Genomic DNA, 26,087 nt, shown 5'->3' with positions numbered 1-26,087 from the left:
TGGGGATTAAAGGAGAAGAGAAGAGAAGAGATTAGAATAGAGGAGAAGATGAGAAAAAAGAGGAGGAGGAGGAGTGAGGCGTGTTGCAGGTCCCTGCTGTTTGTAGTTGGTATGGAGTATAGAGTAGAGGGGGGAGGGGGTGGGCGTGGGACAAAGACATCTCAGTGCAGTACACGCCGCTGAACTGGGGCCATTTGACTGGAGCTCAAAGGAAATGAGGGCAACCTTAAACCTGCATCCACCTCTACTACCCTTCTCTTCCCCTAAGCCACCCCACCCCTCCCCAGTACAGACGCACACACACACACACACACACACACCCCACTGAATAAAGCCTTGTATTAAACACTTTCAAAGGTTTTCTAAAAATTACAACACATTATAACTTCACATATTATTATTAGTTTATTTAATTATTTATTTGTTTTATATTGTTATACACACACACACACACACACACACACACACACACACAGTGGGTTCGAGTCCCGCTCCGGGTGACTGTCTGTGAGTAGTGTGGTGTGTTCTCCCTGTGTCTGTGTGGGTTTCCTCCGGGTGACTGTCTGTGAGGAGTGTGGTGTGTTCTCCCTGTGTCTGTGTGGGTTTCCTCCGGGTGACTGTCTGTGAGGAGTGTGGTGTGTTCTCTCTGTGTCTGTGTGGGTTTTCTCCGGGTGACTGTCTGTGAGGAGTGTGGTGTGTTCTCTCTGTGTCTGCGTGGGTTTCCTCCGGGTGACTGTCTGTGAGGAGTGTGGTGTGTTCTCTCTGTGTCTGCGTGGGTTTCCTCTGGGTGACTGTCTGTGAGGAGTGTGGTGTGTTCTCTCTGTGTCTGCGTGGGTTTCCTCTGGGTGACTGTCTGTGAGGAGTGTGGTGTGTTCTCCCTGTGTCTGCGTGGGTTTCCTCCGGGTGACTGTCTGTGAGGAGTGTGGTGTGTTCTCTCTGTGTCTGCGTGGGTTTCCTCCGGGTGCTCTGGTTTCCTCTCACATTCCAAAAACACACGTTGGTAGCTGGAGACTTAAAAGTGTCCATAGGTGTGAGTGTGTGAGTGAATGTGTGAGTGTGTGTGTCGCCCTGTGAAGGACTGGCGCCCCCTCCAGGGTGTGTTCCTGCCTTGCGCCCAATGATTTCAGGTAGGCTCTGGACCCACTGCGACCCTGAACTGGATAAGGGTTACAGACAATGAATGAATAAATGGGGAAATGTAATTTGATATGTGAGCAAATTGAGTTACTCATATATATATATGTACATATAGTAATACCTTGACTTCTGTTGCAATATTGCTCAGGAGTGTGTGCTCATCTCCGTCTGACTCTCCTTGTCACGCTGCACAATGGAAGACAGATCTGAGCACGAGCAGCTCAGTCAAGCATATTCTGTGTCTATGAAGCCATGCTGTTGTAGCACGTGCCGAATGAGGCCTGGCATGGCCTTGCTGGAATAACAACGGACTTCCCAGGAAAAGACATTGCTTTGATGGCACCATGTCTCTCTAAAATCCTCCTAATAAACAGTATACAGCTCCACATCAGTCGATGTGCAGCTCAGACAACGTCAGATGAGCTCACATCCAGAGCTCTGTTGTTCTCTGAGTTTTCAGTTGCGTTTCCTGATGCAGAGACGAGTCAAATCTGGGTAATGTGGAAGATCTGTGCACTGCACGTGTGGAAGGACAACTCCGGAACATGCCCGGTCCTTGGTGTCCTGAGTTCATATGTGAACACCTCTGTTCTGTTATGAAGGGTACACAGTGCTGTGGATAGTTGGGACTGTTTTTGGAACTGATGGAGCTCCAATCCTCATCTAGTTCGGTGCAGAATGCAGTCAGATCCTCACAGCAATGTTCCTGCGTCTACTGTAAAGCCTTCAGAGAAGAGTAGAGGCAGTTCCTGCAGCAGAGGGCTTCCCACTCTAAATTAATTGCCTTGGTTGCAGGAGAAAAGCTGAATGACCAGGACTCCACAAATATTTGGACGTGTAGTGTATATAGCCGCTGGCCTCTGAGGCCGAGAAAGGGTCTTTTCAGCTGGAGTTGTGCTGAGGCTTGAGGACATTGAAGCAGGTTTTAGAGTGTGGTCAGAGGCTTAAACATGGACAGCAGAGCGGAGGGCAGTGCTGCGGTTTCAAATAACTTTCCAAAACAAAGTTTTCCTGCAGCAGAGACAAAGCACAGAGAAGAAGAGAGGGATTATTTATGCTGCGGCTTGAGGTGCGAACCCAGGCTGACCCTCGGTGCACGGGAACGTACACATCCACTCTTCACTGTCCCAGCTGCAGGAAAGAGTGCATCCCGGCTCCCTCTCTTCCTTTCTTTCTTTCTTTCTTTCTTTCTTTCACTTTCATTTTCCATCTTTCATTTTCTTTTTTGTCTCTTTATTTTCTTCGTTTCATTTCATTATTATTTCATCATATTTCTTCTATTTAAATTTGTTTCTTTCCCCATCTCTCTCTCTCTCTCTCTCTCTCTCTCTCACTTCCTCCCTCTTTTTCTGTCCTCAGTGCCCCTCTCCATTTCTTTCCTTTTTCTGAACGTTTGAAGGCAACTTGTTCCTTCGCTCTCGAGGCCAAATCGTTTCCCATCTGCTCCTGATTACCTTTGGTTGCACTTGGTTCCCTGCCAGCCATCTGGCCTACCCCCCTCTCTCTCTCTCTCTCTCTCTCTCTCTCTCTTTCTCTCACTCTCTCTCTCTCTCTCTCTCTTACTATTCTCTCTTTCTTTGTCTCTCCCCTTTTCTGTTTCCCCTCTTCATACCTCTTTACTTCTCTCTGTGTTCTTCTCCATCTCTGTCTCTCACACTCTCACTTAATCATCTACTCTCTCTCTCTCTCTCGCACACACAAACACTCACACAGTCTCTTCTCTGTTCTCATTTTATTCTCATTTTTTCTCATTTCTCATCTTTTCTCATTCTCTTTTACTTTATTTCTCTGCTCTCTCCTTTTTTTCTCATTCAGTTTCCTTCTCTTTAAACTCTTCTCTCTCTCCGTTTTCTTTTTCTGTCTTCGCTTGTTGTTTTTCTCTAAAAGAAAGAGAGACAGCTGTGAGGGTGGAAAAAGTAGCATTTGTTCTCTCTCTCTCTCTCTCTCTGTGTGTGTGTGTGTATGTGTGTCTCTATTTCAGTATGGTTGAAGCTGACAGAGGGGAGCAGTGTGTGTGTGTGTGTGTGTGTGTGTGTGTGTGTGTGTGTGTGTGTGCGAGTATTTGAAATTTGTCACTGTCTCCTCTTGCTGAGTCTCTCTCTGTGCTGAAAGTTTATATCTCTAATCTCATCTGTCAGAGATCTGGCCTCGTTTCACCCTCGATTGCCCCTCTCTCTCTGATCTGGGGCTGTAGACCTCCTCTAGACTGGAAATGAGCAACAGTTTTCCTCAAATTGGATGATGTTCTTTAATAGCCCCCCTCCACTTCTCCCTGTGTTATACAGGACCGCTGAGTGTGTGCACGTGCACCCCAATAATCCAGGCCTTAGACTTCAGCAGTGATCCGACTGTCCGTGTGGTCACTTAAACAGCAGAGAGCATCAGACGAATGAGTAATTAACTGGTCAAATCTTGGACATTAGCGCAGTGACAGGTTTCCAGAGCATGTCCAACCACTCAGAGCCCAGCAAAGGGCAGCGAAACTACATTAAAACAAAACGAAAACAAGCAAACAGCTAAAATGCAGCATCTCACTTGATGAAAGAAAAAATGTAAATGTACTCCACTTTCTACAGCGTGAGTCGTTTATATGGATACACCTTAATAAAATGGGAATGGTTGGTGATATTAACTTCCTGTTTGTGGTACATTAGTATATGGGAGGGGGGAAACTTTTCAAGATATGTGGTGACCATGGCGGCCATTTTGAAGTCGGCCATTTTGGATCCAACTTTTGTTTTTGTAATAGGAAGAGGGTCGTGTGACACATCAAACTTATTGGGAATTTCACAAGAAAAACAATGGTGTGCTTGGTTTTAATGTAAATGTATTCTTTCATGAGTTATTTACAAGTTTCTGACCTTAGACAGGGGTTTAGGAGATGGGTTGAATAGATTCGCACTTGCTATAAAGCCGACATACTCCACCATTTAAGGTGGAATGAAAAATTCCAACAAGGAACACACAGATCAACAAAATATCACAATGAACAGAACTGAATAAAAAATAAAACACCAGTATCATTTCCTTTATTGATATCAACATTAAAATGAATGGGATTTCTGCTGTTTACACCTTGAAAACACCCTGCGCTGTGAGTCGTTACCATGGAGACTCCCACTGCAAACCAACTTCTGATTGGTTTAACAGTCTGTGGCTGGATAAAGGTGGAATTAAAGCAACACTAGGTCGTGTTTTTTGACCTTACAGTTACATCTTCAGAACTGTTTTGATGATCTGCTGAGCTGTAATAAGGAGAACAGACCCTCTGTTGTTGCTTCTCTAGGCTCTGCACTGCAGAAACTGCACCGTGTAACTTTTGGAAGAGGGTAGGAATCACCCAACACTCCCTTTGATGTCAGGGCAGTGCTGTAAAAGTGAATGACACTCTGCAAATAGAGGGTAGAGTAGAGGGAGCCCAGGAGCAAAGATACCAAATCTTACCTAGTGTCCCTTTAAAAAGCATTCGCGTACAAGTGGCTGATTAAGAAGATGGAGCGGGTGTATTTTCTTTCTTCCGTTCTTTCAGCACAGACCCAGCCCGAGTTAATTATATCCTGTTCTCGTGTAGATTTAATGGAACAACACCGGACATCGCGTAGTGATTTTGTTGCACTGTTTTCCAGTTAAAAATACGATGTGGCTTGGCTTAAATATTTGTGTCTTTCTGGTTTAGGACAGTTTTTTTCTTCACTGGACCGAGAGGAGTGGACACACACACAGACAAGACGAGTGAGGAGTGAGTCTGAGCCACACTGGAGTTCAGTTGAAAACACACAGACACACACACACACACACACACACACACACACACACGGAAACACACACAGACCTCCTGTCATGGCCCCAGTGTTGTGTGCGTCACTCTGGTGAACGGGGAGACGTCCCAGGCAGAAGACATGGTGGGACGGAGGGCTGGACACCGCACTGAAGCTAGCTGTAGTAATCATGGAAACCGTGTGGAGGACCTTGGCCTGTGTTGGGGTCATCGCCATGGTGTCCGCTGGAGCAGGAGAGAGTACATCAGCCCGGGACGGACAAGGTGAGCCTCACTAGAGGAAATCTGTAGAAAAACTATGTGTTATGATTTTTTAAACCTGACTGAGGGCAGACAGAGGGGCACTTACAAATGAAACTGAAAAGCTGCTGGTGTTCAGAAGCAGCTCAGAACTCTGGACTAGCCGCCCCAGCCCTCAGACCCCTGTATCTCTGAATGCAAAGTCGAGAGAACCCATACTTTAAAGGAACACTAGGTAGTATATTTACCTTACAGTTACAGCTTCAAAATCATTGTGATGCTTCACTGAGCTGTAATAGAGAGATTAGAGCCTCTGTTGTTGCTACTCCAGGCTCAGAACTGCAGAAACTGCACTATGTAACTTTTGGAGGAGCCCAGGAGGTATACCAAAAATACCAAATGTCACCTACTGTTGCTTTAATGCTCTGGTTTATGTAATGGACGAGGAATGGGAAGTCCAGCAAACTCTTACAGGTCTGAGGGTCAGGTGTCCAGCTGTCTGTGGTAATGTGAAAGGGTGAGATGTGAATTTAGCCTGTGTTTATTTAAATGAGCGGATATAGTAAGAGTCCATATCCCTCCTCCTTTAAATAACTGAATAATGAGGTTAGCTGCCGTGCTACTAGCGTTATGTCATGCATGTGCGTTTGTGCAGTTATGAGAGAGGCTATTAAAGCACTGCTGGGTGTGTGTGTGCATGTTTGTGTGTGTGTGTGTGTGTGTGTAACCCGAGACACAGACTAACAACTAAACCGTGCAACTGCTGTCCAGGAGATGGCTGCAGCAGAGACAGAGTTGCAGAGAGGTATGAATAGTCTCCGTTTCTGAGCTTTGGAAGGGGCCCTGTGGTTCTCGTGGCGTCTGGTCTAGAAAGACTGACTTCTCTGCCTGGCACGCAGGAACACAGTCTCTTCCACCAGGCTGGGCTTGGCCAGGCCTGCGTACAGCTGCTGCACATCTGGAAGAGGGAGAGTGAAGCACAGAGACAGACAGATGGCTGCTCTTTTCCCCCCACTTTGTTTCTCTATGTGGCTCGTAATCCTCAACTATTCAGAGTAACATCATTGACCCAGGAGCCCCTCTCTCTCTTTTCTCCTACAAAGTCTATACCTCATGATAGGAACTGAGAAACTGACCCCAGATCATCACTGTAACTGTTCGGCACAGGTATCCACCTGATCTACCCAAGCTCCACCCACAAATCCATTCTTTGTAGATACTTACAGAGAACGCTACTCGGTCGCGTTCAGATGGTGAACATAGTGGACACTCCTTTTAATGAGTGAGCTCAGCTATTTTAGGGGGCAGCCATTGCCCCAACAGTTTCCCATAGAAAAGCACTGACCAATAGAGTCTTGTTCTGGAGCAGCTGCACATGAGTGAAGGTTTGGGCAAGTAATCGAAAATTAATCAAAGCTGACTTTCAGAGCTTCTAACTGATGTCATCTTGCTCATGTAAACTGTCAGTATGTCCCACACTTTGTGTTGTCTCCACACTACCCCACTGTAGCCACATGATTCTGCCCCATTCAATCAGCCACATAGAAGCAACACGGAGGAGAACCTAAACACAGAGGTCGACCGAGCGACTCATACCAAAGAAAAATGCTGCGTCTGTCGTTTAGGCTTGTTTTTATTTAGTGAAGATGACACTGAACATCATCTTCTTCTTCTGTCGGCTGCTCCCGACCATCAGGGGGCGCCACAGCGGATCAACCATGATCCGCACCATCGATCTTGGCACAGTTTTAACGCCGGAAACCCTTCCTCACGCAACCCTTTTTGGACATATGATGAAAATAATGGACAGAGGCGTGGTGGATGATATCCGGACCTTGGTGATGTTCCTGTTCAAACACTGAATCAACTGGATGTTGCAGGTGTAATGCGTCTATTTTCATCTGATGCCTCACAGTAAGAACATAAATGCAGTTATGTGGACAGAGTGGGCCAGACCCTGCATTAGTGCCCCTTCCTTAGAGCCACTAAATTTAATTTCCCTCTCTTTATTTCCCTCCGTATTTAATTAAGAGCTGCTTTACTCTCAGACTCCACTCTTAGAGCCGTTGCTTTTGGAGCAAAATTGACTGCTGTGACATTTTATGGTGCTATGTCTATGGCAGGTGGGTTTATGAGGGAGGAACAGGGGGCATCCCGGATGTCCCCTGGGCCTCGTTGTAGAGATTAAAGCTCAGATCAAAAGCTATTATAAATAAATGAGGCTCCCTGGATGTGTTCCTGCAGGGAGCGGCCCTTCCATCTATTGTGCTAGAGTGTTTAGTTAAGACAGCGCCCAGGCTGCAGTGGTGGTCCCAAAGCTGGGTCACTTTCACCTAAGGGGGATGGTGTATGATCACACACACTGTGCCAGCATCTATTTCTGTTGTACAGTAGTAGATCTTACCTGGTGTTCCTTTAAAAAGCACATTCAGTGCCACTTCATTGCTGTGCACTGGAGCTACGAGGCTAATGTTGCTAACAAGTAATGGGAGCTTATACTCATAAATTAGCACTGTGCTAACGGCATGATTGGCCTTGAACTGTGTTATGTTGCTAAGTAAACTAAAATAGATCTGCCTATGTGGTTTCAGCTTCTAAATAACATGTTATTAAATATAAAAGTGGACAAACATATGAAGCGTAGCTAAAACCAGGTACAGCCACCACAAGACCGCAGTATTTACTTTTGTCAACTAGGAAAATGTGACTTTCACTAAATGATTGCTTATAAATATATAGTGTTGGGCTGCTTTGCTCCAGAGAGAGAGAGAGAGAGAGAGAGAGAGAGAGAGAGAGAAAAGAAGGATTAGCTTGTAACCGTTTTTGAGAATGGATGTCATGCTGATCATTTTTCCCATGATGCTCCGGACTGAATTAGTGAAGATAGATTAGATCAGATCTGCGTTCTCCGCAGGCCTCTCTCTGGGGCGTCTTCTTCCAGGCAGTCTGTCTTAGGCGTTGAAAGCACAAGCTGGACCCTGGAGCAGCTGCGCTCTCATCAGTCTGGCTTTGGTCTGATATTTAATGCTAAAGTACCCTCTTTGCTGCAGTCACAGTCTCTACTCTTCAGGGTAGGTTTACAGCAGATGTTACTGGAACATCGCTGTGAGATTTTGAACATAGGCCTCTTTTCCACGGACGGTCCAAACTGTTCTTAAGGCTATTCCCGTGCCGTTGTGGTACCTTTAGCCCGATTACTTTACTCTTTTCCATTGCTATTTTAGGAGCAGGATGTGCGGAGTGTCTTGTAATAATTATGTGAGTTAGTGTGCAAATTAACTACATTTTTTTTAATTGTATTCGTACGTCTTTGTGTGCAAAGCAGCACCAACTAGCACTAACCTTCGCAAATACTGAACAACAGCGACAAGAAAGGGACTTACCTATGGACCAATGCAGGATATAGGTAATGTTATAGCTACTAAGACGTCATAAAGTACACATTTTTTTAAAATACAGTAAGAGATTGTACTCTTTACTCAACAGTAAAGTTGAGCAGCAAAATTAGCAGTTAGCTAACCATGCAGAACCGCTAATAAGCCTTCTGTGTGCTTCTCAAACACATGTCCAGCTCAAGAGAACACACTTCCACATCTCTACAGCCCTATGCTGGGGTCTCTATGCCCTTCTAGCCCTTAGCAAGTACCAAGCATTTCCTGCTACTCATGCTACTTTTGAAGCTTAAGTAAAAATGTAAAACCAAAATACACATGCATAATATTGGTCAAGTCTTTCTCAGGATTTTAGATAATTAAATTTATGCAGATTTGGGTTTACATTTCTACCTCTTTACCAGTAAACACTGCTGCTTGTTTAGTCTTTCCAGGGCTGGAGCCGCATGAGAGACCAAACTGGGTGTTATTTCTCTGCGTAACATTAACAAGGACACAGTGTTTGTGATCTAAAGGTCCATCCCCTTGACTGGCAGGAAAAATAGGAGTGAGGTAGTGAAGGAACAGCACTGTCTCCTCCCTCAACATTCACATCTGAGGTGACCTTGAGTAAGGTATCTAACTCTCAGCTGCTCCTCATGAGCTGGGATGGCTGTCTGATGCTTTTAGTACATTAGTGTGTGTGTGTGTGTGTGTGTGTGTGTGTGTGTGTGTGTGTGCGTAATCACTGCCTATTTATTTATGTAACTACTTATATACTAGAGTATTTAATTGCATGTTCTGTAAGATGTCTGCATCACATAGATATATGTAAAAATTATAATATTATATAATATAATGCTAAATATAAATACACCCAGCCTTTGTCAGTGTTATTATGAACCTGACTGTGGTCAGAAACCTCATGTTTAGGAGCGTGTTCAAACCGGATTTGGCAGGTAAACAGCAGCTGCAATCTTCATTTGACTCTAGAGCCACTGGCATGGGTTCTCTGCAGTGGAGATGATATGAGCGTCTTGAGGCATTAAGGGCAGCAGTGTGCTGGAGTTTGTGTGTGTGTGTGTGTGTGTGTAAGTGTTGATATCCCACCCCCCGGGGCGTAGTGATAATAAATCTTCGGCCCCACTGCAGCGAGCAGGAAGTATAAGATTTCAGGGTTTCAGTGGAAACCGGAGGTTCTTGGAGCTTAAGGGTCTCGCTGTGAACTCTACTGCCCCCCTGGGGCCTTGGTGGGGGGGGTGTGGGGGGGGTTGTCCAAAGTGTTCAAAGACTGAGGGAATATCAGCACTGGATAAAATATTTGGACACCTGCTGGTCCAACATTTCCTCTGCATAGAAGGGTGATGATAAGGAGTGTGTCCCATTTGAGAAGACTGGAATTTACATATTGGAACATTTCTGTGAGGATTTGATGGCCACCACAGCATAGAAGGTAGTCCTGGGTGATGGCCACCAGTGTGTAGAAGGTAGTCCTGGGTGATGGCCACCACAGCGTAGAAGGTAGTCCTGGGTGATGGCCACCACAGCGTAGAAGGTAGTCCTGGGTGATGGCCTCCACAGGGTTGAAGGTAGTCCTGGGTGATGGCCACCACAGGGTAGAAGGTAGTCATGGGTGATGGCCACCACAGGGTAGAAGGTAGTCCTGGGTGATGGCCACCACAGGGTTGAAGGTAGTCCTGGGTGATGGCCACCACAGCGTAGAAGGTAGTCCTGGGTGATGGCCACCACAGGGTGGAAGGTAGTCCGGGGTGATGGCCACCACAGGGTTGAAGGTAGTCCTGGGTGATGGCCACCACAGGGTTGAAGGTAGTCCTGGGTGATGGCCACCACAGGGTAGAAGGTAGTCCTGGGTGATGGCCACCACAGCGTAGAAGGTAGTCCTGGGTGATGGCCACCACAGGGTTGAAGGTAGTCCTGGGTGATGGCCACCACAGCGTAGAAGGTAGTCCTGGGTGATGGCCACCACAGCGTAGAAGGTAGTCCTGGGTGATGGCCACCACAGGGTTGAAGGTAGTCCTGGGTGATGGCCACCACAGCGTAGAAGGTAGTCCTGGGTGATGGCCACCACAGGGTTGAAGGTAGTCCTGGGTGATGGCCACCACAGGGTTGAAGGTAGTCCTGGGTGATGGCCACCACAGGGTAGAAGGTAGTCCTGGGTGATGGCCACCACAGCGTAGAAGGTAGTCCTGGGTGATGGCCACCACAGGGTTGAAGGTAGTCCTGGGTGATGGCCACCACAGCGTAGAAGGTAGTCCTGGGTGATGGCCACCACAGGGTAGAAGGTAGTCCTGGGTGATGGCCACCACAGCGTAGAAGGTAGTCCTGGGTGATGGCCACCACAGGGTTGAAGGTAGTCCTGGGTGATGGCCACCACAGCGTAGAAGGTAGTCCTGGGTGATGGCCACCACAGGGTAGAAGGTAGTCCTGGGTGATGGCCACCACAGCGTAGAAGGTAGTCCTGGGTGATGGCCACCACAGGGTAGAAGGTAGTCCTGGGTGATGGCCACCACAAGGTAGAAGGTAGTCCTGGGTGATGGCCACCACAGGGTTGAAGGTAGTCCTGGGTGATGGCCACCACAGGGTTGAAGGTAGTCCTGGGTGATGGCCACCACAGCGTAGAAGGTAGTCCTGGGTCATGGCCACCACAGGGTGGAAGGTAGTCCAGGGTGATGGCCACCACAGGGTTGAAGGTAGTCCTGGGTGATGGCCACCACAGGGTTGAAGGTAGTCCTGGGTGATGGCCACCACAGGGTAGAAGGTAGTCCTGGGTGATGGCCACCACAGGGTTGAAGGTAGTCCTGGGTGATGGCCACCACAGGGTTGAAGGTAGTCCTGGGTGATGGCCACCACAGCGTAGAAGGTAGTCCTGGGTGATGGCCACCACAGGGTTGAAGGTAGTCCTGGGTGATGGCCACCACAGCGTAGAAGGTAGTCCTGGGTGATGGCCACCACAGGGTTGAAGGTAGTCCTGGGTGATGGCCACCACAGGGTAGAAGGTAGTCCTGGGTGATGGCCACCACAGCGTAGAAGGTAGTCCTGGGTGATGGCCACCACAGGGTTGAAGGTAGTCCTGGGTGATGGCCACCACAGCGTAGAAGGTAGTCCTGGGTGATGGCCACCACAGGGTAGAAGGTAGTCCTGGGTGATGGCCACCACAGCGTAGAAGGTAGTCTTGGGTGATGGCCACCACAGGGTTGAAGGTAGTCCTGGGTGATGGCCACCACAGCGTAGAAGGTAGTCCTGGGTGATGGCCACCACAGGGTAGAAGGTAGTCCTGGGTGATGGCCACCACAGCGTAGAAGGTAGTCCTGGGTGATGGCCACCACAGGGTTGAAGGTAGTCCTGGGTGATGGCCACCACAGGGTAGAAGGTAGTCCTGGGTGATGGCCACCACAGGGTTGAAGGTAGTCCTGGGTGATGGCCACCACAGGGTAGAAGGTAGTCCTGGGTGATGGCCACCACAGGGTTGAAGGTAGTCCTGGGTGATGGCCACCACAGGGTTGAAGGTAGTCCTGGGTGATGGCCACCACAGTGTAGAAGGTAGTCCTGGGTCATGGCCACCACAGGGTAGAAGGTAGTCCTGGGTGATGGCCACCACAGGGTTGAAGGTAGTCCTGGGTGATGGCCACCACAGGGTTGAAGGTAGTCCTGGGTGATGGCCACCACAGGGTTGAAGGTAGTCCTGGGTGATGGCCACCACAGGGTTGAAGGTAGTCCTGGGTGATGGCCACCACAGGGTAGAAGGTAGTCCTGGGTGATGGCCACCACAGGGTTGAAGGTAGTCCTGGGTGATGGCCACCACAGGGTTGAAGGTAGTCCTGGGTGATGGCCACCACAGGGTTGAAGGTAGTCCTGGGTGATGGCCACCACAGGGTTGAAGGTAGTCCTGGGTGATGGCCACCACAGGGTTGAAGGTAGTCCTGGGTGATGGCCACCACAGGGTGGAGGGTAGTCCGGGGTGATGGCCACCACAGGGTTGAAGGTAGTCCTGGGTGATGGCCACCACAGGGTTGAAGGTAGTCCTGGGTTGGCCACCACAGCGTAGAAGGTAGTCCTGGGTGATGGCCACCACAGGGTAGAAGGTAGTCCTGGGTGATGACCACCACAGGGTAGAAGGTAGTCCTGGGTAGATTGCCACCACAGGGTAGAAGGTAGTCCTGGGTGATGACCACCACAGGGTAGAAGGTAGTCCTGGGTAGATTGCCACCACAGGGTAGAAGGTAGTCCTGGGTGATGGCCACCACAGGGTAGAAGGTAGTCCTGGGTGATGGCCACCACAGGGTTGAGAGTAGTCCTGGGTGATGGCCACCACAGGGTAGAAGGTAGTCCTGGGTGATGGCCACCACAGGGTAGAAGGTAGTCCTGGGTAGATGGGTAATATTTATATCTTATTAATATTATTAATAAAAACATGTTGTTGTTTGTTTTTTGCCTCAGTTCACTGACAAGGCTTGCACTGCAAATATGCTCCAGTATTAAATCTTGGATAATTGTTTCTATTGTTGTTGTTGTTGTTGAGCCATGCACTGTTCATATTCAGTGTGTGATTGTGCTTCAAGTGTTAAAGAGACTAGGGGATTAACTTTGGTGTGAAACAATTATTTCTCAGTGTTTATATTTGACTTCTTTATACACTGTGTCCTCTTCACTAAAGTCTTCACAGGCGCAGCATTTTTCTTTTTGGTACGATCTGCTCGAATGGCCCTGTCTGCTTCTGTGTTTAGGTTCTCCTACACGTGGCAGATTGGATGGAGCAGAGTCATGTGACTGCAGCCCGTTAGTGTGGTTTTAAGGGGACAGTACATGAACACATAGTGAGGACATAATAACAGGGTTAAGAAAAGATGAACAGAATTAATAGAAAATTAGATGTAATCAATGTAGGGCATGATTACGTTAATTAGAAGTTCTGAATGTTGATTCTGGGCAGCACGGTGGTGCAGCAGGTAGTGTTGCAGTCACACAGCTCCAGGGACCTGGAGGTTGTGGGTTCTAGTCCCGCTCCGGGTGACTGTCTGTGAGGAGTGTAGTGTGTTCTCCCTGTGTCTGCATGGGTTTCCTCCGGGTGACTGTCTGTGAGGAGTGTGGTGTGTTCTCCCTGTGTCTGCGTGGGTTTCCTCCGGGTGACTGTCTGTGAGGAATGTGGTGTGTTCTCCCTGTGTCTGCGTGGGTTTCCTCCGGGTGACTGTCTGTGAGGAGTGTGGTGTGTTCTCCCTGTGTCTGCGTGGGTTTCCTCCGGGTGACTGTCTGTGAGGAGTGTGGTGTGTTCTCCCTGTGTCTGCGTGGGTTTCCTCCGGGTGACTGTCTGTGAGGAGTGTGGTGTGTTCTCTCTGTGTCTGCGTGGGTTTCCTCCGGGTGACTGTCTGTGAGGAGTGTGGTATGTTCTCCCTGTGTCTGCGTGGGTTTCCTCTGGGTGACTGTCTGTGAGGAGTGTGGTGTGTTCTCCCTGTGTCTGCGTGGGTTTCCTCCGGGTGACTGTCTGTGAGGAGTGTGGTGTGTTCTCCCTGTGTCTACGTGGGTTTCCTCCGGGTGACTGTCTGTGAGAAGTGTGGTATGTTCTCCCTGTGTCTGCGTGGGTTTCCTCTGGGTGACTGTCTGTGAGGAGTGTGGTGTGTTCTCCCTGTGTCTGCGTGGGTTTCCTCCGGGTGACTGTCTGTGAGGAGCGTGGTGTGTTCTCCCTGTGTCTGCGTGGGTTTCCTCTGGGTGACTGTCTGTGAGGAGTGTGGTGTGTTCTCCCTGTTTCTGCGTGGGTTTCCTCCGGGTGACTGTCTGTGAGGAGTTGGTGTGTTCTCCCTGTGTCTGCGTCGGTTTCCTCCGAGTGACTGTCTGTGAGGAGTTGGTGTGTTCTCTCTGTGTCTGCGTGGGTTTCCTCCGGGTGCTCCGTTTTCCTCCACGCTCCAAAAATACACGTTGGTAGGTGGATTGGCGACTCAAAAGTGTACGTATGTGTGAGTGTGTGTCACCCTGTGAAGGACTGGTGCCCCCTCCACGGTGTGTTTCTGCCTTGCGCCCAATGATTCCCAGCAGGCTCCGGACCCACTGCAACCATGAACTGGATAAGGGTTACAGACAATGAATGAATGACTATTTATGCCTGGAATATGCTTGGTATTAAGCAAAGTAAACCTAAGCTCATGTGCTACAAAGTGCCCCATGTTCAATGCCTGTCACCATTAACTGACCTTACTTTCACAAATCCTAACTGAAATCTTCTCCCATCTCACCTCAGTCCTTCCCAGAATGTAGAAGCTGTTACTGTAGAAATGAGCAAGCCCATAGCACACCACTCCTCATGCTTTAACTCCACTGCCCTCTGTGCGTTCCCTCTTTGTTTCCAGCTGCGTTCCTGTCCAGTCTGGCTCACTATGAGATCGCCGTCCCTGTGCGAGTGGGTCCTCATGGAGAGGTGCTGGATGAAGGGAAGGACTCCGAAACTCATAGGCGTCGGCGTAGGAGTGCAGAGGCTACCGCAGAGACGGCTGAACCTCAGATGTATTATCAGCTGTCCACTCCCAGCGCTGACCTGTTCCTGAACCTGACGCTGCAGAGTGGCCTGCTCTCGCGGCAGTTCCGTGTGGAGTACTGGACAAGGGGACGGCTGGCCTGGAGCCACCCCTACTCTCACGATTGCCACTATATCGGTCACCTGCAGCACCAGCCCCAGTCAAGCACTGTGGCCCTCAGTAACTGCAATGGCCTGGTAAGCACTCTCTCTCTCTCTCTCTCTCTCTGTCTCTCTCTTTCTCTCTTTCACACACAAGCTAGATCACTAACAAATGTAAAAGAAGGGGGCTCCCGAGTTGCACAGTCGTCTAAGTGGTCAAAACCCTATCATCTGGAGGCTGCTGGTTCAATCCCAGGTGATGCCTCAGCAGTCAGAGGCTGTGACTGCTCTATTGGCCTCACTCTCTGGGATGGTAGGAAGGCCCTACTTTACTCCCCATTTCTCTGCCCATGGCGTTAACTATCATGGACGTCTGTAAGCTGTTTACTTTCTCCTCATGTGCCTTCAGTCCACTGTAATAATGACAGTTCAAAAATGACGCTTTCCACTGAATGGTGCCTCCTCCACTGGACTCTACTCTCTGTTTGGTCCCTGGTTTGTTTCCACTCCCAGAGCTCTCCTCTGAAATGTACCTGGTGTCGTCTCAAACCCCCGTCTCTAACAGGAACAGTGGGTTTTGGAAACCACAACAACGGCGGGGGTAGCGTTAAGCGGTGTTTACTCACGGTGTATTGGCGTGTTGTTGTTGTTTGGGACTGAACACAGCTCCGTCATCAGTTCAGACAGATCAGTAGAGTTTGTTCCTTCCTTGTTGCAGCGTCCAGCTCTCACTGGATTCTTTCGTCGGCCACCGATCCAAGGAGCGTTTGAACCTCTTCAAAAACCACGGCGTCATTTTACTTGGAACCATGAGAGAGCACGTCCTGAAAAAGTGCCCAGTACCAGGTAGCAGCAGGTACCAAATTTACCCAATGGAAAACCACAAAGGAAGCACATGCCTTAGAGGAAGCGCAGATTCAGCTCCACCCTTCTGAGGTAGATGGCATTGTGTACAATCAGGGCAGGCTCCCAGGTGGACAGGTGGAACTGGGGCAGGTAATCAATCATTAGGGGATATTTTCGGAAAAATTAATAAATGAGAGGACAAGAAATCGTAGCCGAAAACGTACAACAATCGCAGTTGTTCTGTCACTATAGATGTTGTCTTTCTTGCCCTTGGCAAAACCCCACTGAGTATCCTGAGGCCCTGTCCACACAAATACATAAAGTATTAAGTCACTAAGAACTGACCTCCAGGGTGCAGATTTATGGACCCTCTGTTTTCAGTGCAGTCATGTGCACGGGAAAAACAAATGTCTGTTCCTGTCTTTATCAGCTGACCATGTGTAACACCACTCTCCCATGTCCACTTTTGTGTCCAGAGTCCAGTGCATGTGTGAGATTCACTCGAATGGCCTTCAGCTTCGTGGTTAGCATACTCCAACATCTTTGCTGTGACATGACTCCTTGGGTTTTTTTTTTTTTTGCTCCTGGGGCTCCCCCTAGTGACAACACTGTTCTGAAATCTATGGGGAGGGGTGTGGTTTCCTACCCTCCTCCACAAGTTACATAGTGCAGTTTCTGCAGTTCTGAGCCCACAGTAGCGACAACAGAGTCTCTGTTCTCCCTATTACAGGTCAGTGAAGCATCACTGGAGCTGTCATTTTTAAGTAAGAATATTACGTAGTATTCCTTTAAACTTGTGATCAATTGTAACTTTCAGCAAAAACTGTACTTTGTTGTCGATCCAAATAAATTAGTCCCCTTTTATTTGTGATTGTCTTCTTGGTTTTCAGACACTCATATCATTTCATAACAGTCGTTTGATGTTACATTGTATCAGGCACCATCGCCCCCTACTGGTCTGGCATGCTTGTGTGAGCATTTTTGAGTTTTTTTTGTCTTTCAGTGTGGATAGATATACTTTTGAAAAACCCAGATGGTTTGGATGAGTCATTATATGTCGCTGTTTCTGTCTGGTTTCGTGTCTTTTTCTGCATTTTATTAGCCATGTTCTCTTATTTCCCTGGCTGTCTTCTGTATCTGCGCCCTGCACCACTGAGCTGTCAGACGGTCATGTGACTGAGCTCACAGGTGTTTCCTATTGTGTCTGGTTATTTAAGCTCTGTGTGTGCAATCTCGGGTTGTCGTTCATTGTGTGTATGTACGGGTTTGAGGCTTTCTTCTCAGTCCCTAGATGTCTCGTAATAACTGTTTTACTCTTTAGTACCTCAGGATTGCAAGGATCATTAGATTAATCAGTCCAGCTCTAAAATAAAGAAGCATAAGGTTGAGAAAAAAACAGACGTCTTTAGTGTTTGAGCTGGTTTTCATATTATCACTGTTCTGTATTAACCCGGTCATATGACCATAGCTACAGCTCTTTTAGTTAGCTTTCTGGTAACCGCCAACACTCTGTCTGTTGCTGGGTTCTCTTGCCTGACCCGTGGAAGCTTTTTTCGCAGGACAATTTTGCCCGTTCTTCACCATGAACCTACTAACCTCTGTATTTATATTTGTTCCCTTTGTCTGGTTTTCTTTCTCCCATCTCTCTCATGCTTTGAGACGTCCTGTTGCTCTCCAGGTGTTGCCCTGATCCAGCCCCCGACCCTGTGTGTCCTGTACACGATCCTGGCCTTGTCTCTTATACACTATCACGCTTGGCCGTGCTGTTTTATCTCAAATTAACTCTGCACCTACTTTTAACTGACCACCTCCTTCTTCCTCAGACTCATACATCACTAATATACTACATTCACATTACTGTAACCCCTTCATCTGTCATCACTTCACTTTTACTTCTGTTCTGTTCTCTGTTGTGTCTCCGGTGTCGACCAGAGTTGGATGGGTTCCCCGTATGAGTCTTGGTTCCTTCCAAGGTTTCTTCATCATGTGCTGAGGGAGGTTTTCCTTGCCACTGTTGCTCCTGGTTCGATCATAGGAGGCTTGGACCCGGATCTCTGTAAAGCTGCTTTGTGACGACTTGATTGATTGACGTCTTTGCTGTTTGACTGCAACTGGATGAAGCTTAAAATTGGAAAGTTGGATTATTTTTATGGTCAAACCATACCTTAAACAACTCAAAATGCTTTGAGGTGCTGCTCTTATGCCATGGTCACGCTACACGACGTTTCACACCACGCACCTTGTCTTCTTATAATAAGGTGTTGTTCAGTATTTTTGCCTCCCACACTACTAGACTAATCAGTGACACGAGGTCCCAAATTACACAGTCTTTCACCAGGAGGAAGCCACAGCGACTAAATAAATGTTTGGCAATACACATTTTAGGGCTGTGAAAACACACATGAGATAAAAGGGTACTATTACTCTACGGATGATTGTCTGTTCTTCACAGAACATTGGACGTAAATAAGTACTTTTGCAGAAGAAACAGCTGCCTGCTCGTATTCCTTAAAAGTCAGTTGTGTAGGAACATGTATTCTGACAGAAAGAAATATTACAGCTCAGATTCAGAGGGATTTTCAGCTATAAACTTATACACAATAACCATGTTTCTCCAGGACCAGGGTGCAACACAGAACAGGTACAGGCAAATTCAGTGCAGTGATTACAAAGGAGTTAAAAGAAACGTAGAAGAGGTTTGGCTTGGCTTCCCACTCAGCCCAGTCGGGCATTTCTCAGAATTCAGCCATCACTTTTCTAGTTCTCGGATTGTCTTTCTGTGGCTCACACATAGCAACCGAGCGAACGCTGTTTGAGGGTTTTGTTGGCAATCTTCAAAACAGTCAGCCATTGAAAAATCAGGGCTGACATCATGTTACACAACTCGGTGGAACCAGGTGCGTTAGTAAATCTGTATGAAACTTTGCTCAAATCTCTTCCCAAGGGACCGCAAAACTGCATGGTTTAGGTCTTCCCCTTTTCCACGGCATTCTTATTTGAGCGGTCAGCTAACTGGCGAATTTCACAAGCTCAATCAGGGCCATGCTAATGTGAGCGATACTGGGGCATGTCAGGACAGATCCAAGGCAATGGGCGAATGCTAGGCTCAAATAAACAAACAAACAGTGGTCAAACAACTCTACGGTTGCAAAGAATGCATCAAACCTTGAGAGATGGTTTGGAAAGCCTCAGGGTCAAGGAGTCTGCTGTGATTAGCAGTGCGACAGCTTCATCAGACTGACCACACATGAAGCCAATTCTGGTTTTTATAGCCTTTGCAGTGTGCTTTTAATTATCGACCTTTATTGGCTGTGGCTCTGTGGCTGTCAGTTGCTGAAGGAATGATATAATATTCTTTCTGGTTATTCTCCTTCATCCTCGCGTAAGCGCTCTTTCTGGGTCCTGACTCAGGCCTGGAAAGGACAGCTGCTCCCGGGGCCTCCGAAGTGCCAGCTGGTTTATCGCTCCATTCCAGAAACAGGTGTTTTGGATCCTAATGAAGGATTTGGTTTCACGCAGGGTTCTGTGGGCATGCTCATTACCGGCACAGGCCAGTAATGCACCTGCGTAAACAAGAGGTTACAGAGCCAAGGTTAATGCTCACTCATTTAGGCAAGGCTAATGCCCCCCTTTAGCCCTCCCCACTTGAAGATAAATGGATTGACTGGATGAGAGGTAAATGAAACAGAAATGAGACCTAGAGTAACGTTTGAGGGAATGCATAGCATGTTTCACAAAGGCACTTTAGTGGGATCTTTATCAGGATGCAAATGGGAAGTTTGGTGTGAACTTAACCCAGAGCATTAATCTTACTGAAGTGGTTTATTTGCACACTATTATATTTATTTTCACATTATTTATAGCTCAGTAAATTTGACCAATACCTGGGTAATTACCCACACAATACCCAGGAAATTACCCTAAATATATACATATATATATCAGTGGCGGATGCTTGTCTTTCAAGGAGGGGAAGCTCAGTATCGGCCTACATCATGAAATGTGTGGGTTTATTTATACGTAAATTCCTGTTCAACCGTCGTTCCTGTTCAAGAAAATGATCTATGACCCTGTCGTACCATCAAGGCGTCTTTTCCAGGGACTTGACTAGTGTCCTCTCAATGGCCAGCAGAGCTAGGCTGCTTAAACGGCCTTGGCCCATGTGAAGTGTGTCCGCCTGTGAGTGCTTTGTGACGGTGGAGGGGCTCAGCAGCACCCGCTGGACAGAAACTGCGATAGAAGTCAGAAAGAGTGATAGAAGTCAGTCTCCAAACACAAGCAGCTACAAAAAACCCAACAGAAATAGAAGATCGATTTGTCGCTAGTCGTTTTTAACAAAGAAAATGCCGCTAAGAGGATTAAGAAAGTCTCTGGTTCAACTCAGAACAGAATGAAAATGTAATGCTCCCACGGATCTCTACACCAAAGGATCGCTGATTCGCTCATTTCGCTGTCAATCAAAAAGGGATTCAGCCTCAGACAGATCATCCAATCATCATGCAGAAGCTGAGCGTCCGGGCCAGCCAAGGCCAGCCCACTGCCCCATAGACCCCCAGAGACGCTGAGCGTCCGATGGGCGGGACAAAGCCCAGCATTTATCCAATGACTCGTCTCGTTTCGCTGCACTTCGCTGCTTCGCTATTGAACTCTGTGGACGCTCAGCGTCCTCACTGTTTAAAGCACTGTGAAGCCGCGGGAATGATTGAGAGGAAAGCCGTGTCTTTACCAGTGATAAGAAGCTGATTCTGAACAAAAGTTGAGCGCGTTGTAGTGCATATTTATTCAATGACATGTACACACAACAGTACATATTTGATCACTTATTTTTTGACATTTTAGGGGAAGCTGAGCTTCTCTTGCAGTTTTAGAGCAATCGCCTCTGATATATATATATATATAATATCCAGGAGATTACCACTCAAACCCAGTACAGTACCCAGGACATTACCCACTCAAACCCATTACAGTACCCACTCAAACCCAGTACAGTATCCACTCAAACCCAGGACATTACCCACTCAACCCCAGTACAGTACCCTGGAAATTACCCACTCACAATCCACTATCAATATTTGACATGTGTATTAACCCATCACGTAAAGGCAGTCTAAAATGTTGCTTTGGGAAACCAGCAGCACGTTCATAACTGGTAAACGTTACCTGGTAATGTCCTGGGGTTTATGTGTGGTCTAGGTTAATAAGTGTGGTGGAATCTGATGTCACGTATGATAATAATTTGCTGCCGATTTCTGAAACTCCGAGCCATGCTGGACGAGTCAGTAGTTCGTTAGTAACTGTGTTTTCTGCTAAATGTGGTGAGTACAGTGGAGGAATTGAGCGTGTTCAGGAAGGCGTTAAGAAGCTCCAGGATAATTACCGCTGGTCAGAGCAGCATGGCGTAATTTAGAAGGGAAAAAGCCCTGTCCATGAGGGCATCACTAAATTCATTATGGGATTACGTGCACTCTAAAAACACGCTTCAGACGAGAGAAGAGAGCAAAGCAACACGTGTGCTGAACTCTGTGGCCCGGAGGACTGGGGGCCTGCTGTGGAGGACGTGTGGAAGTGCTGCATCTCCATAAAGCCCTGGTGCTGTGTTGTTTAGGAGGCCGGGTACTGACCGTACAGACCTCTTTACTCTCTTAGACCTATTCTGTTTCCGTTTGTTTGTTTTGGGAAAATCCAATGAGGCTTTGGATATGATTATCTTGTCAGAGTTTGGGATGTATCCGTGGTGGAAGACCAGGTCGATCCAGGAGGAAAGGCAGCCTCTGACTGAGCTGGTGTTTGTGTGCTTTGATATATCACTTCTGTTCTACATCTAACCTTTATTAAAATCGTGTTAAATCGTGTTTTACTGAGTAAAAACTGAGAAAACGAGAACAGAGAAGACCTCACTCTGCTTCTGCTCCTCGCTCCTCACTGCTGTGCACTCAGGGTCCAGGTGAACAGCGAGTGGCTCATTATCATTTAAAGGAACAGGCGCTGGAAATGGCCGTTCTGAACCGGGCTGTTTAGACTATACTCTAGACGTTTCATTAAGAACTGTGTTCCCTTGTGAAAAAGCAGGATCATTTGTTTCTATTGAATGTAGGTACTTATAAATATATACAACCAGATTCAATATACTTGATAAAGGATCAGGGCTTCATTATACTGCTTTTCCGCAAGGGATCAGCACTTCAAGCAAGGCCTTAGGGCAGGAAATGGGACAGGACATTACTGCTTATTTGCCAGTTTGTTAAACTCAGCTAATATGAGCCATATTTAAGTTTGTTCTCAGTTGACGATGTGTTAACTAATATTCACCTAGAAAGTCCACAGACCCTGTCATTTGACCTGGGGTGTCCACACACTTTCACACCTTTACACCTGCATGTGGTATAAAGGCATGTTTTAATTTGTGACCCATTTGCTCTTCCAGCAGGGGGTGATTGTAGCTGGCGGAGAGGAATACCTCATTGAGCCCTTGGTTTCAGCTGAAAACCACACGAGTGTGGATGGGCGAGGAGGGCGCCCCCATGTGGTGTACAAAAGATCGTCTTTACGACATCTGTACATGGACCAGTCCTGTGGAGTCATAGGTAAGTGGTGTCAGTCATTTCCAACGATTCCCCCTCCCATTAGCAATGATACTATGTTACACTGACACCTAGTGGCCTGGATGTGTCATAGATTCTGTACTCAACCTATTTAAATCATGGCCGTCCCTGTGTGGGAAACCGCTTAATGTGGTTCTGTGAAAGTCTCAAATAGCTTTGTGCTATGTAACAATAAATGTTTAAAAAAAGAAAATAATAATTATTGTTTGCTACTTTTTGTTGGAAATAAAACTGTGCTGTGTTGCTGTTTTCAGATGAAAAACCCAGCAAGAGCTTCACTTGGTGGCAGAGAACCATCAAGCCCTCCCCGAACCAGATGGGGCGAGGCCAGCTGCCGCTGAAGCGCTCGGTTAGCCGCGAGCGCTATGTGGAGACGCTGGTGGTGGCGGATAAAATGATGGTGGGGTACCACGGCCGAAGGGACATCGAGCAGTACATCCTGGCTGTTATGAATATTGTAAGTTTCAAATCTCCTGGTGTTGTTCAGTGTGTTCTTTATCAGCAGCAGGGAGTTGAGGAGAATTTAGCTGAGGATGAATTGCCATGAAAATCACTGTGTGTCTGAAACATCCTAAATGTGGAGGGAGTGTTTGTACGTTACTCTGTAAACTGTAACTAAATTGGCTAGAAACTGTAATTAAACTGGCTAGCGAACTTTAGCATATCGCTATCCGCTATCCTAGCAATGTTGTGACTTATATCTACCTTTGAAGTGTTTCTCAAACGCAATTCACTTGACTGTGCCTTCATGTCAAAACGTTGTAAGACCACATGGGCAGAGATGCATCAAGGTTTCTATGCTCTGTTTCACCCACAGCCTTAGTATCAGTCGATAACAGAAGCAGCTTGTGATCAAGTAAACAAACATGACTTGCTACTGCCCTCTACAGGTGTCATAGCCCTAAATTAGAAGTTAGAGTGCTTGTTATTTTAGTAGGAACCATGACACGTCTCAGTAAATGTGTTCACAGTGATATTGACCGGACCCATTCCACGTAGATTAGGAATTATTAGAAAATTATGGGGTTTTGTGCCATAGCAACAAAAATCTATTTTAAAAAAACGGCAAAGCAAACCATAACCATTGAATTAAGAGAGAGATAGAGAGATGGCTCTTTTTTTAGACTGGTCTTTTCTTGTTTCCCTGGAGGTCAGGTTGCCAAACTGTTCCAGGATTCTAGTCTGGGGAACGCAGTGAACATTGTGGTGACTCGGCTCATTCTGCTGATGGAGGACCAGGTAACAACACACACTCAAATCCAAGCTGATTTGATTTAGTCATTTCATATAGTTTTAAATATCCACCGACCAACGAAAATCGTATACAATTTGCACTGCCATTTATTTTAAAAGGTCTCGAGGTTGTTCACAGGTCTGTGTTAGTCATAGAGAGAGTCCCCACACAAGCTCCAAGGGTTCTCTAACAAAAGATACTGAAAAGTAGGTACCACCCCAGTGATAGCCCTTTTCAACCAACGTGGAACTTGTTCTGTTCCCATTTTCACGGCTCATTTAAAAGTGTTTGGCTTAATTTCCACCAACGTGAACCAATGTTCTCAGCTAGGATCAGATAGTAATATGTTCTCCAGCGCAAACTACTGTTAGCGCTTTTCCACCAACGTGGAACTGGCTCTGTTCCCGGCTCGCAAACCTAACTTTAAACCGTTTGCCGAATTTCCACGAACAAAAATAGGTTCTGGAACCCGAAAACTTCGTTCACAGCAGGAACCAAAGGATGGTAGGAGCTGTGATGACATCTGTGGGCGGGTCTTGGTACAGGAGCAAGGAGCAATGGCGACACCCACGAAGAGCGCACAGTGTAGTCTTTGTAGTCGGCAAAAGTTGATCTATGTTTGCTTTTGGAGAAAAACAAACGTGTCTGAGCAGCACAAACGCTATACGCTCCGCCATCTTCACACTTCTGTTTGCTGCAGCGCCCTCTGTTGATGACGTATTCTGTGACGTATCTTCGTTCCCACTACAACTGCTGTGGTTTCGCTAAAAAGCACCAAGGTTCTTATAAACCCAAACAGAACCCGTTCAAGAGTTATTTTTTGGCTGAAAAGCGCTGTGTGAGGACGCCATTGGGCGTATCAAGTGTTTCCTGGGGCTGTGGTCCACACGACTCAAGGTGTGTTCACTTTTACATTTCTCCACTGCTTTCAACCATGCTCCAGAATAATCACCGTGGATAAACCATGACTCTGTCTGTCTGTCTGACTTTACGTGGTGGCTCTGATGCTGTCCTGTTTAAAGCAGACAGCAGCTCTGTGAAGGGACGCAGCCGTGGTTCCCATTAAAGTTGTTGCAATGGAAAGCACCATGGTTCTAAGATCCTGACCTGAACCAGTTCAAGAACCAGTGTAATCCATGACAGTACCTTCTAGTACCTTCTGAGAGTGTGCTCTTTTACAACCTCTTCAACTGGTCCTTTAAAGAAGCATCCACTAAACGAATGTAAAGCAAAAGTGGCTGTATTATTTTTCAGGGTGTTAGCGAAAGTCCTGACGTGGGATCAGAAGGTCTCAGAAATGCGCTCATTAGGACGCTGGAGACAGAGCTTTCTCGAAGGACTCTTAGGCTGAGAAACTGGACAAATACGGCCCCTGGAGTTTATGCCCCTCTGAAAGAGCTCCTTGTTTGTTAATTTGTGGAGCTTAAGTGTCCTTCCCGAACGAGCCTCCACACACAGTACCCAGACCAGTGTGTCCAGCGTGTTTGCTGTGGGACTGGGTGTGGGACATGCCCCGCTATGACTGCCCTTGTTGTTGGATGCGACCTGTCGCTCCACCCTGGTGACGTGTGTATGAGTCCATGAAGAAGCATTTAAGGGGTTTAAGTACGAAGGGTTCAGATTCAGACTGAGCTGCCACTGTTCTCTTGTGTGTGTGTGTGTGTGTGTTGGATATATTATCTGTCCAAAAATATCCAGAAGGTCTGTTATAATTAGTGAATAAAATGCACCCATTTTTGACACAGGCGCTAACACAGTTTATTTATAATTTCCACAGAAAAACACCAGCCAATAGAATGGCAGCCAAGGGTCAGAGTTATAAAGCCACTGAGCTGTGGAGCAGGGGAACTACATTCTCTGGGGTGAAGTTAATCAAATGTTAGGGTCTCTGAGTTGCACACGGTACTGTATAACCTGCATCCACTGTCCACTCTGGTCAGGACATAGGTGCTGACCTCTCAGACGCCCTGAGACCAACAGCCGGAGTCGAGAGCTTTAAACGAACTCATTTAGTCTCTGAGGTGAGGGTCTGGCAGGACCAGGGCTCCTGTGGTATCCATAATCACACATTAAACCAGCCCCGATTACACAAGGCTAAAAATACCCCCCCCCCCCCCCCCCCCCCCCACACACACACACACACAGCGGCAGTTTGTTCTGCCTAATGTCATCTGACCATAGACGGCTCTGAGGTCATTATGCTCCTTATGGCCTGTCTTAGGGGCGCTATTATTAATGCACATCGCTCTGTTAG

At 47.2% G+C, this 26,087-nt stretch overlaps 1 protein-coding gene across 1 annotated transcript in view; it reads left to right on the top strand.

Moving 5' to 3' along the window:
* The first annotated feature begins 4,824 nt into the window (after positions 1 to 4,824).
* LOC136682011 (A disintegrin and metalloproteinase with thrombospondin motifs 10-like) overlaps positions 4,825 to 26,087 on the top strand; it is a 40,636-nt gene continuing 19,373 nt past the window's right edge. The window contains exons 1-5 of the mRNA XM_066658796.1: positions 4,825 to 5,179; positions 14,886 to 15,247; positions 22,422 to 22,581; positions 22,854 to 23,056; positions 23,755 to 23,838. Coding sequence (XP_066514893.1) covers positions 5,086 to 5,179; positions 14,886 to 15,247; positions 22,422 to 22,581; positions 22,854 to 23,056; positions 23,755 to 23,838 — 903 coding nt within the window. The 5' untranslated portion in view covers positions 4,825 to 5,085. The remainder of the gene's footprint in view (positions 5,180 to 14,885; positions 15,248 to 22,421; positions 22,582 to 22,853; positions 23,057 to 23,754; positions 23,839 to 26,087) is intronic.

The sequence above is a fragment of the Hoplias malabaricus genome, unplaced genomic scaffold (genome assembly GCF_029633855.1).
Source record: "Hoplias malabaricus isolate fHopMal1 unplaced genomic scaffold, fHopMal1.hap1 scaffold_199, whole genome shotgun sequence".
Taxonomy (NCBI): domain Eukaryota; kingdom Metazoa; phylum Chordata; class Actinopteri; order Characiformes; family Erythrinidae; genus Hoplias; species Hoplias malabaricus.
Note: the sequence above shows the minus strand (reverse complement) of the source record. Positions and strands in the feature narration are given on the sequence as shown.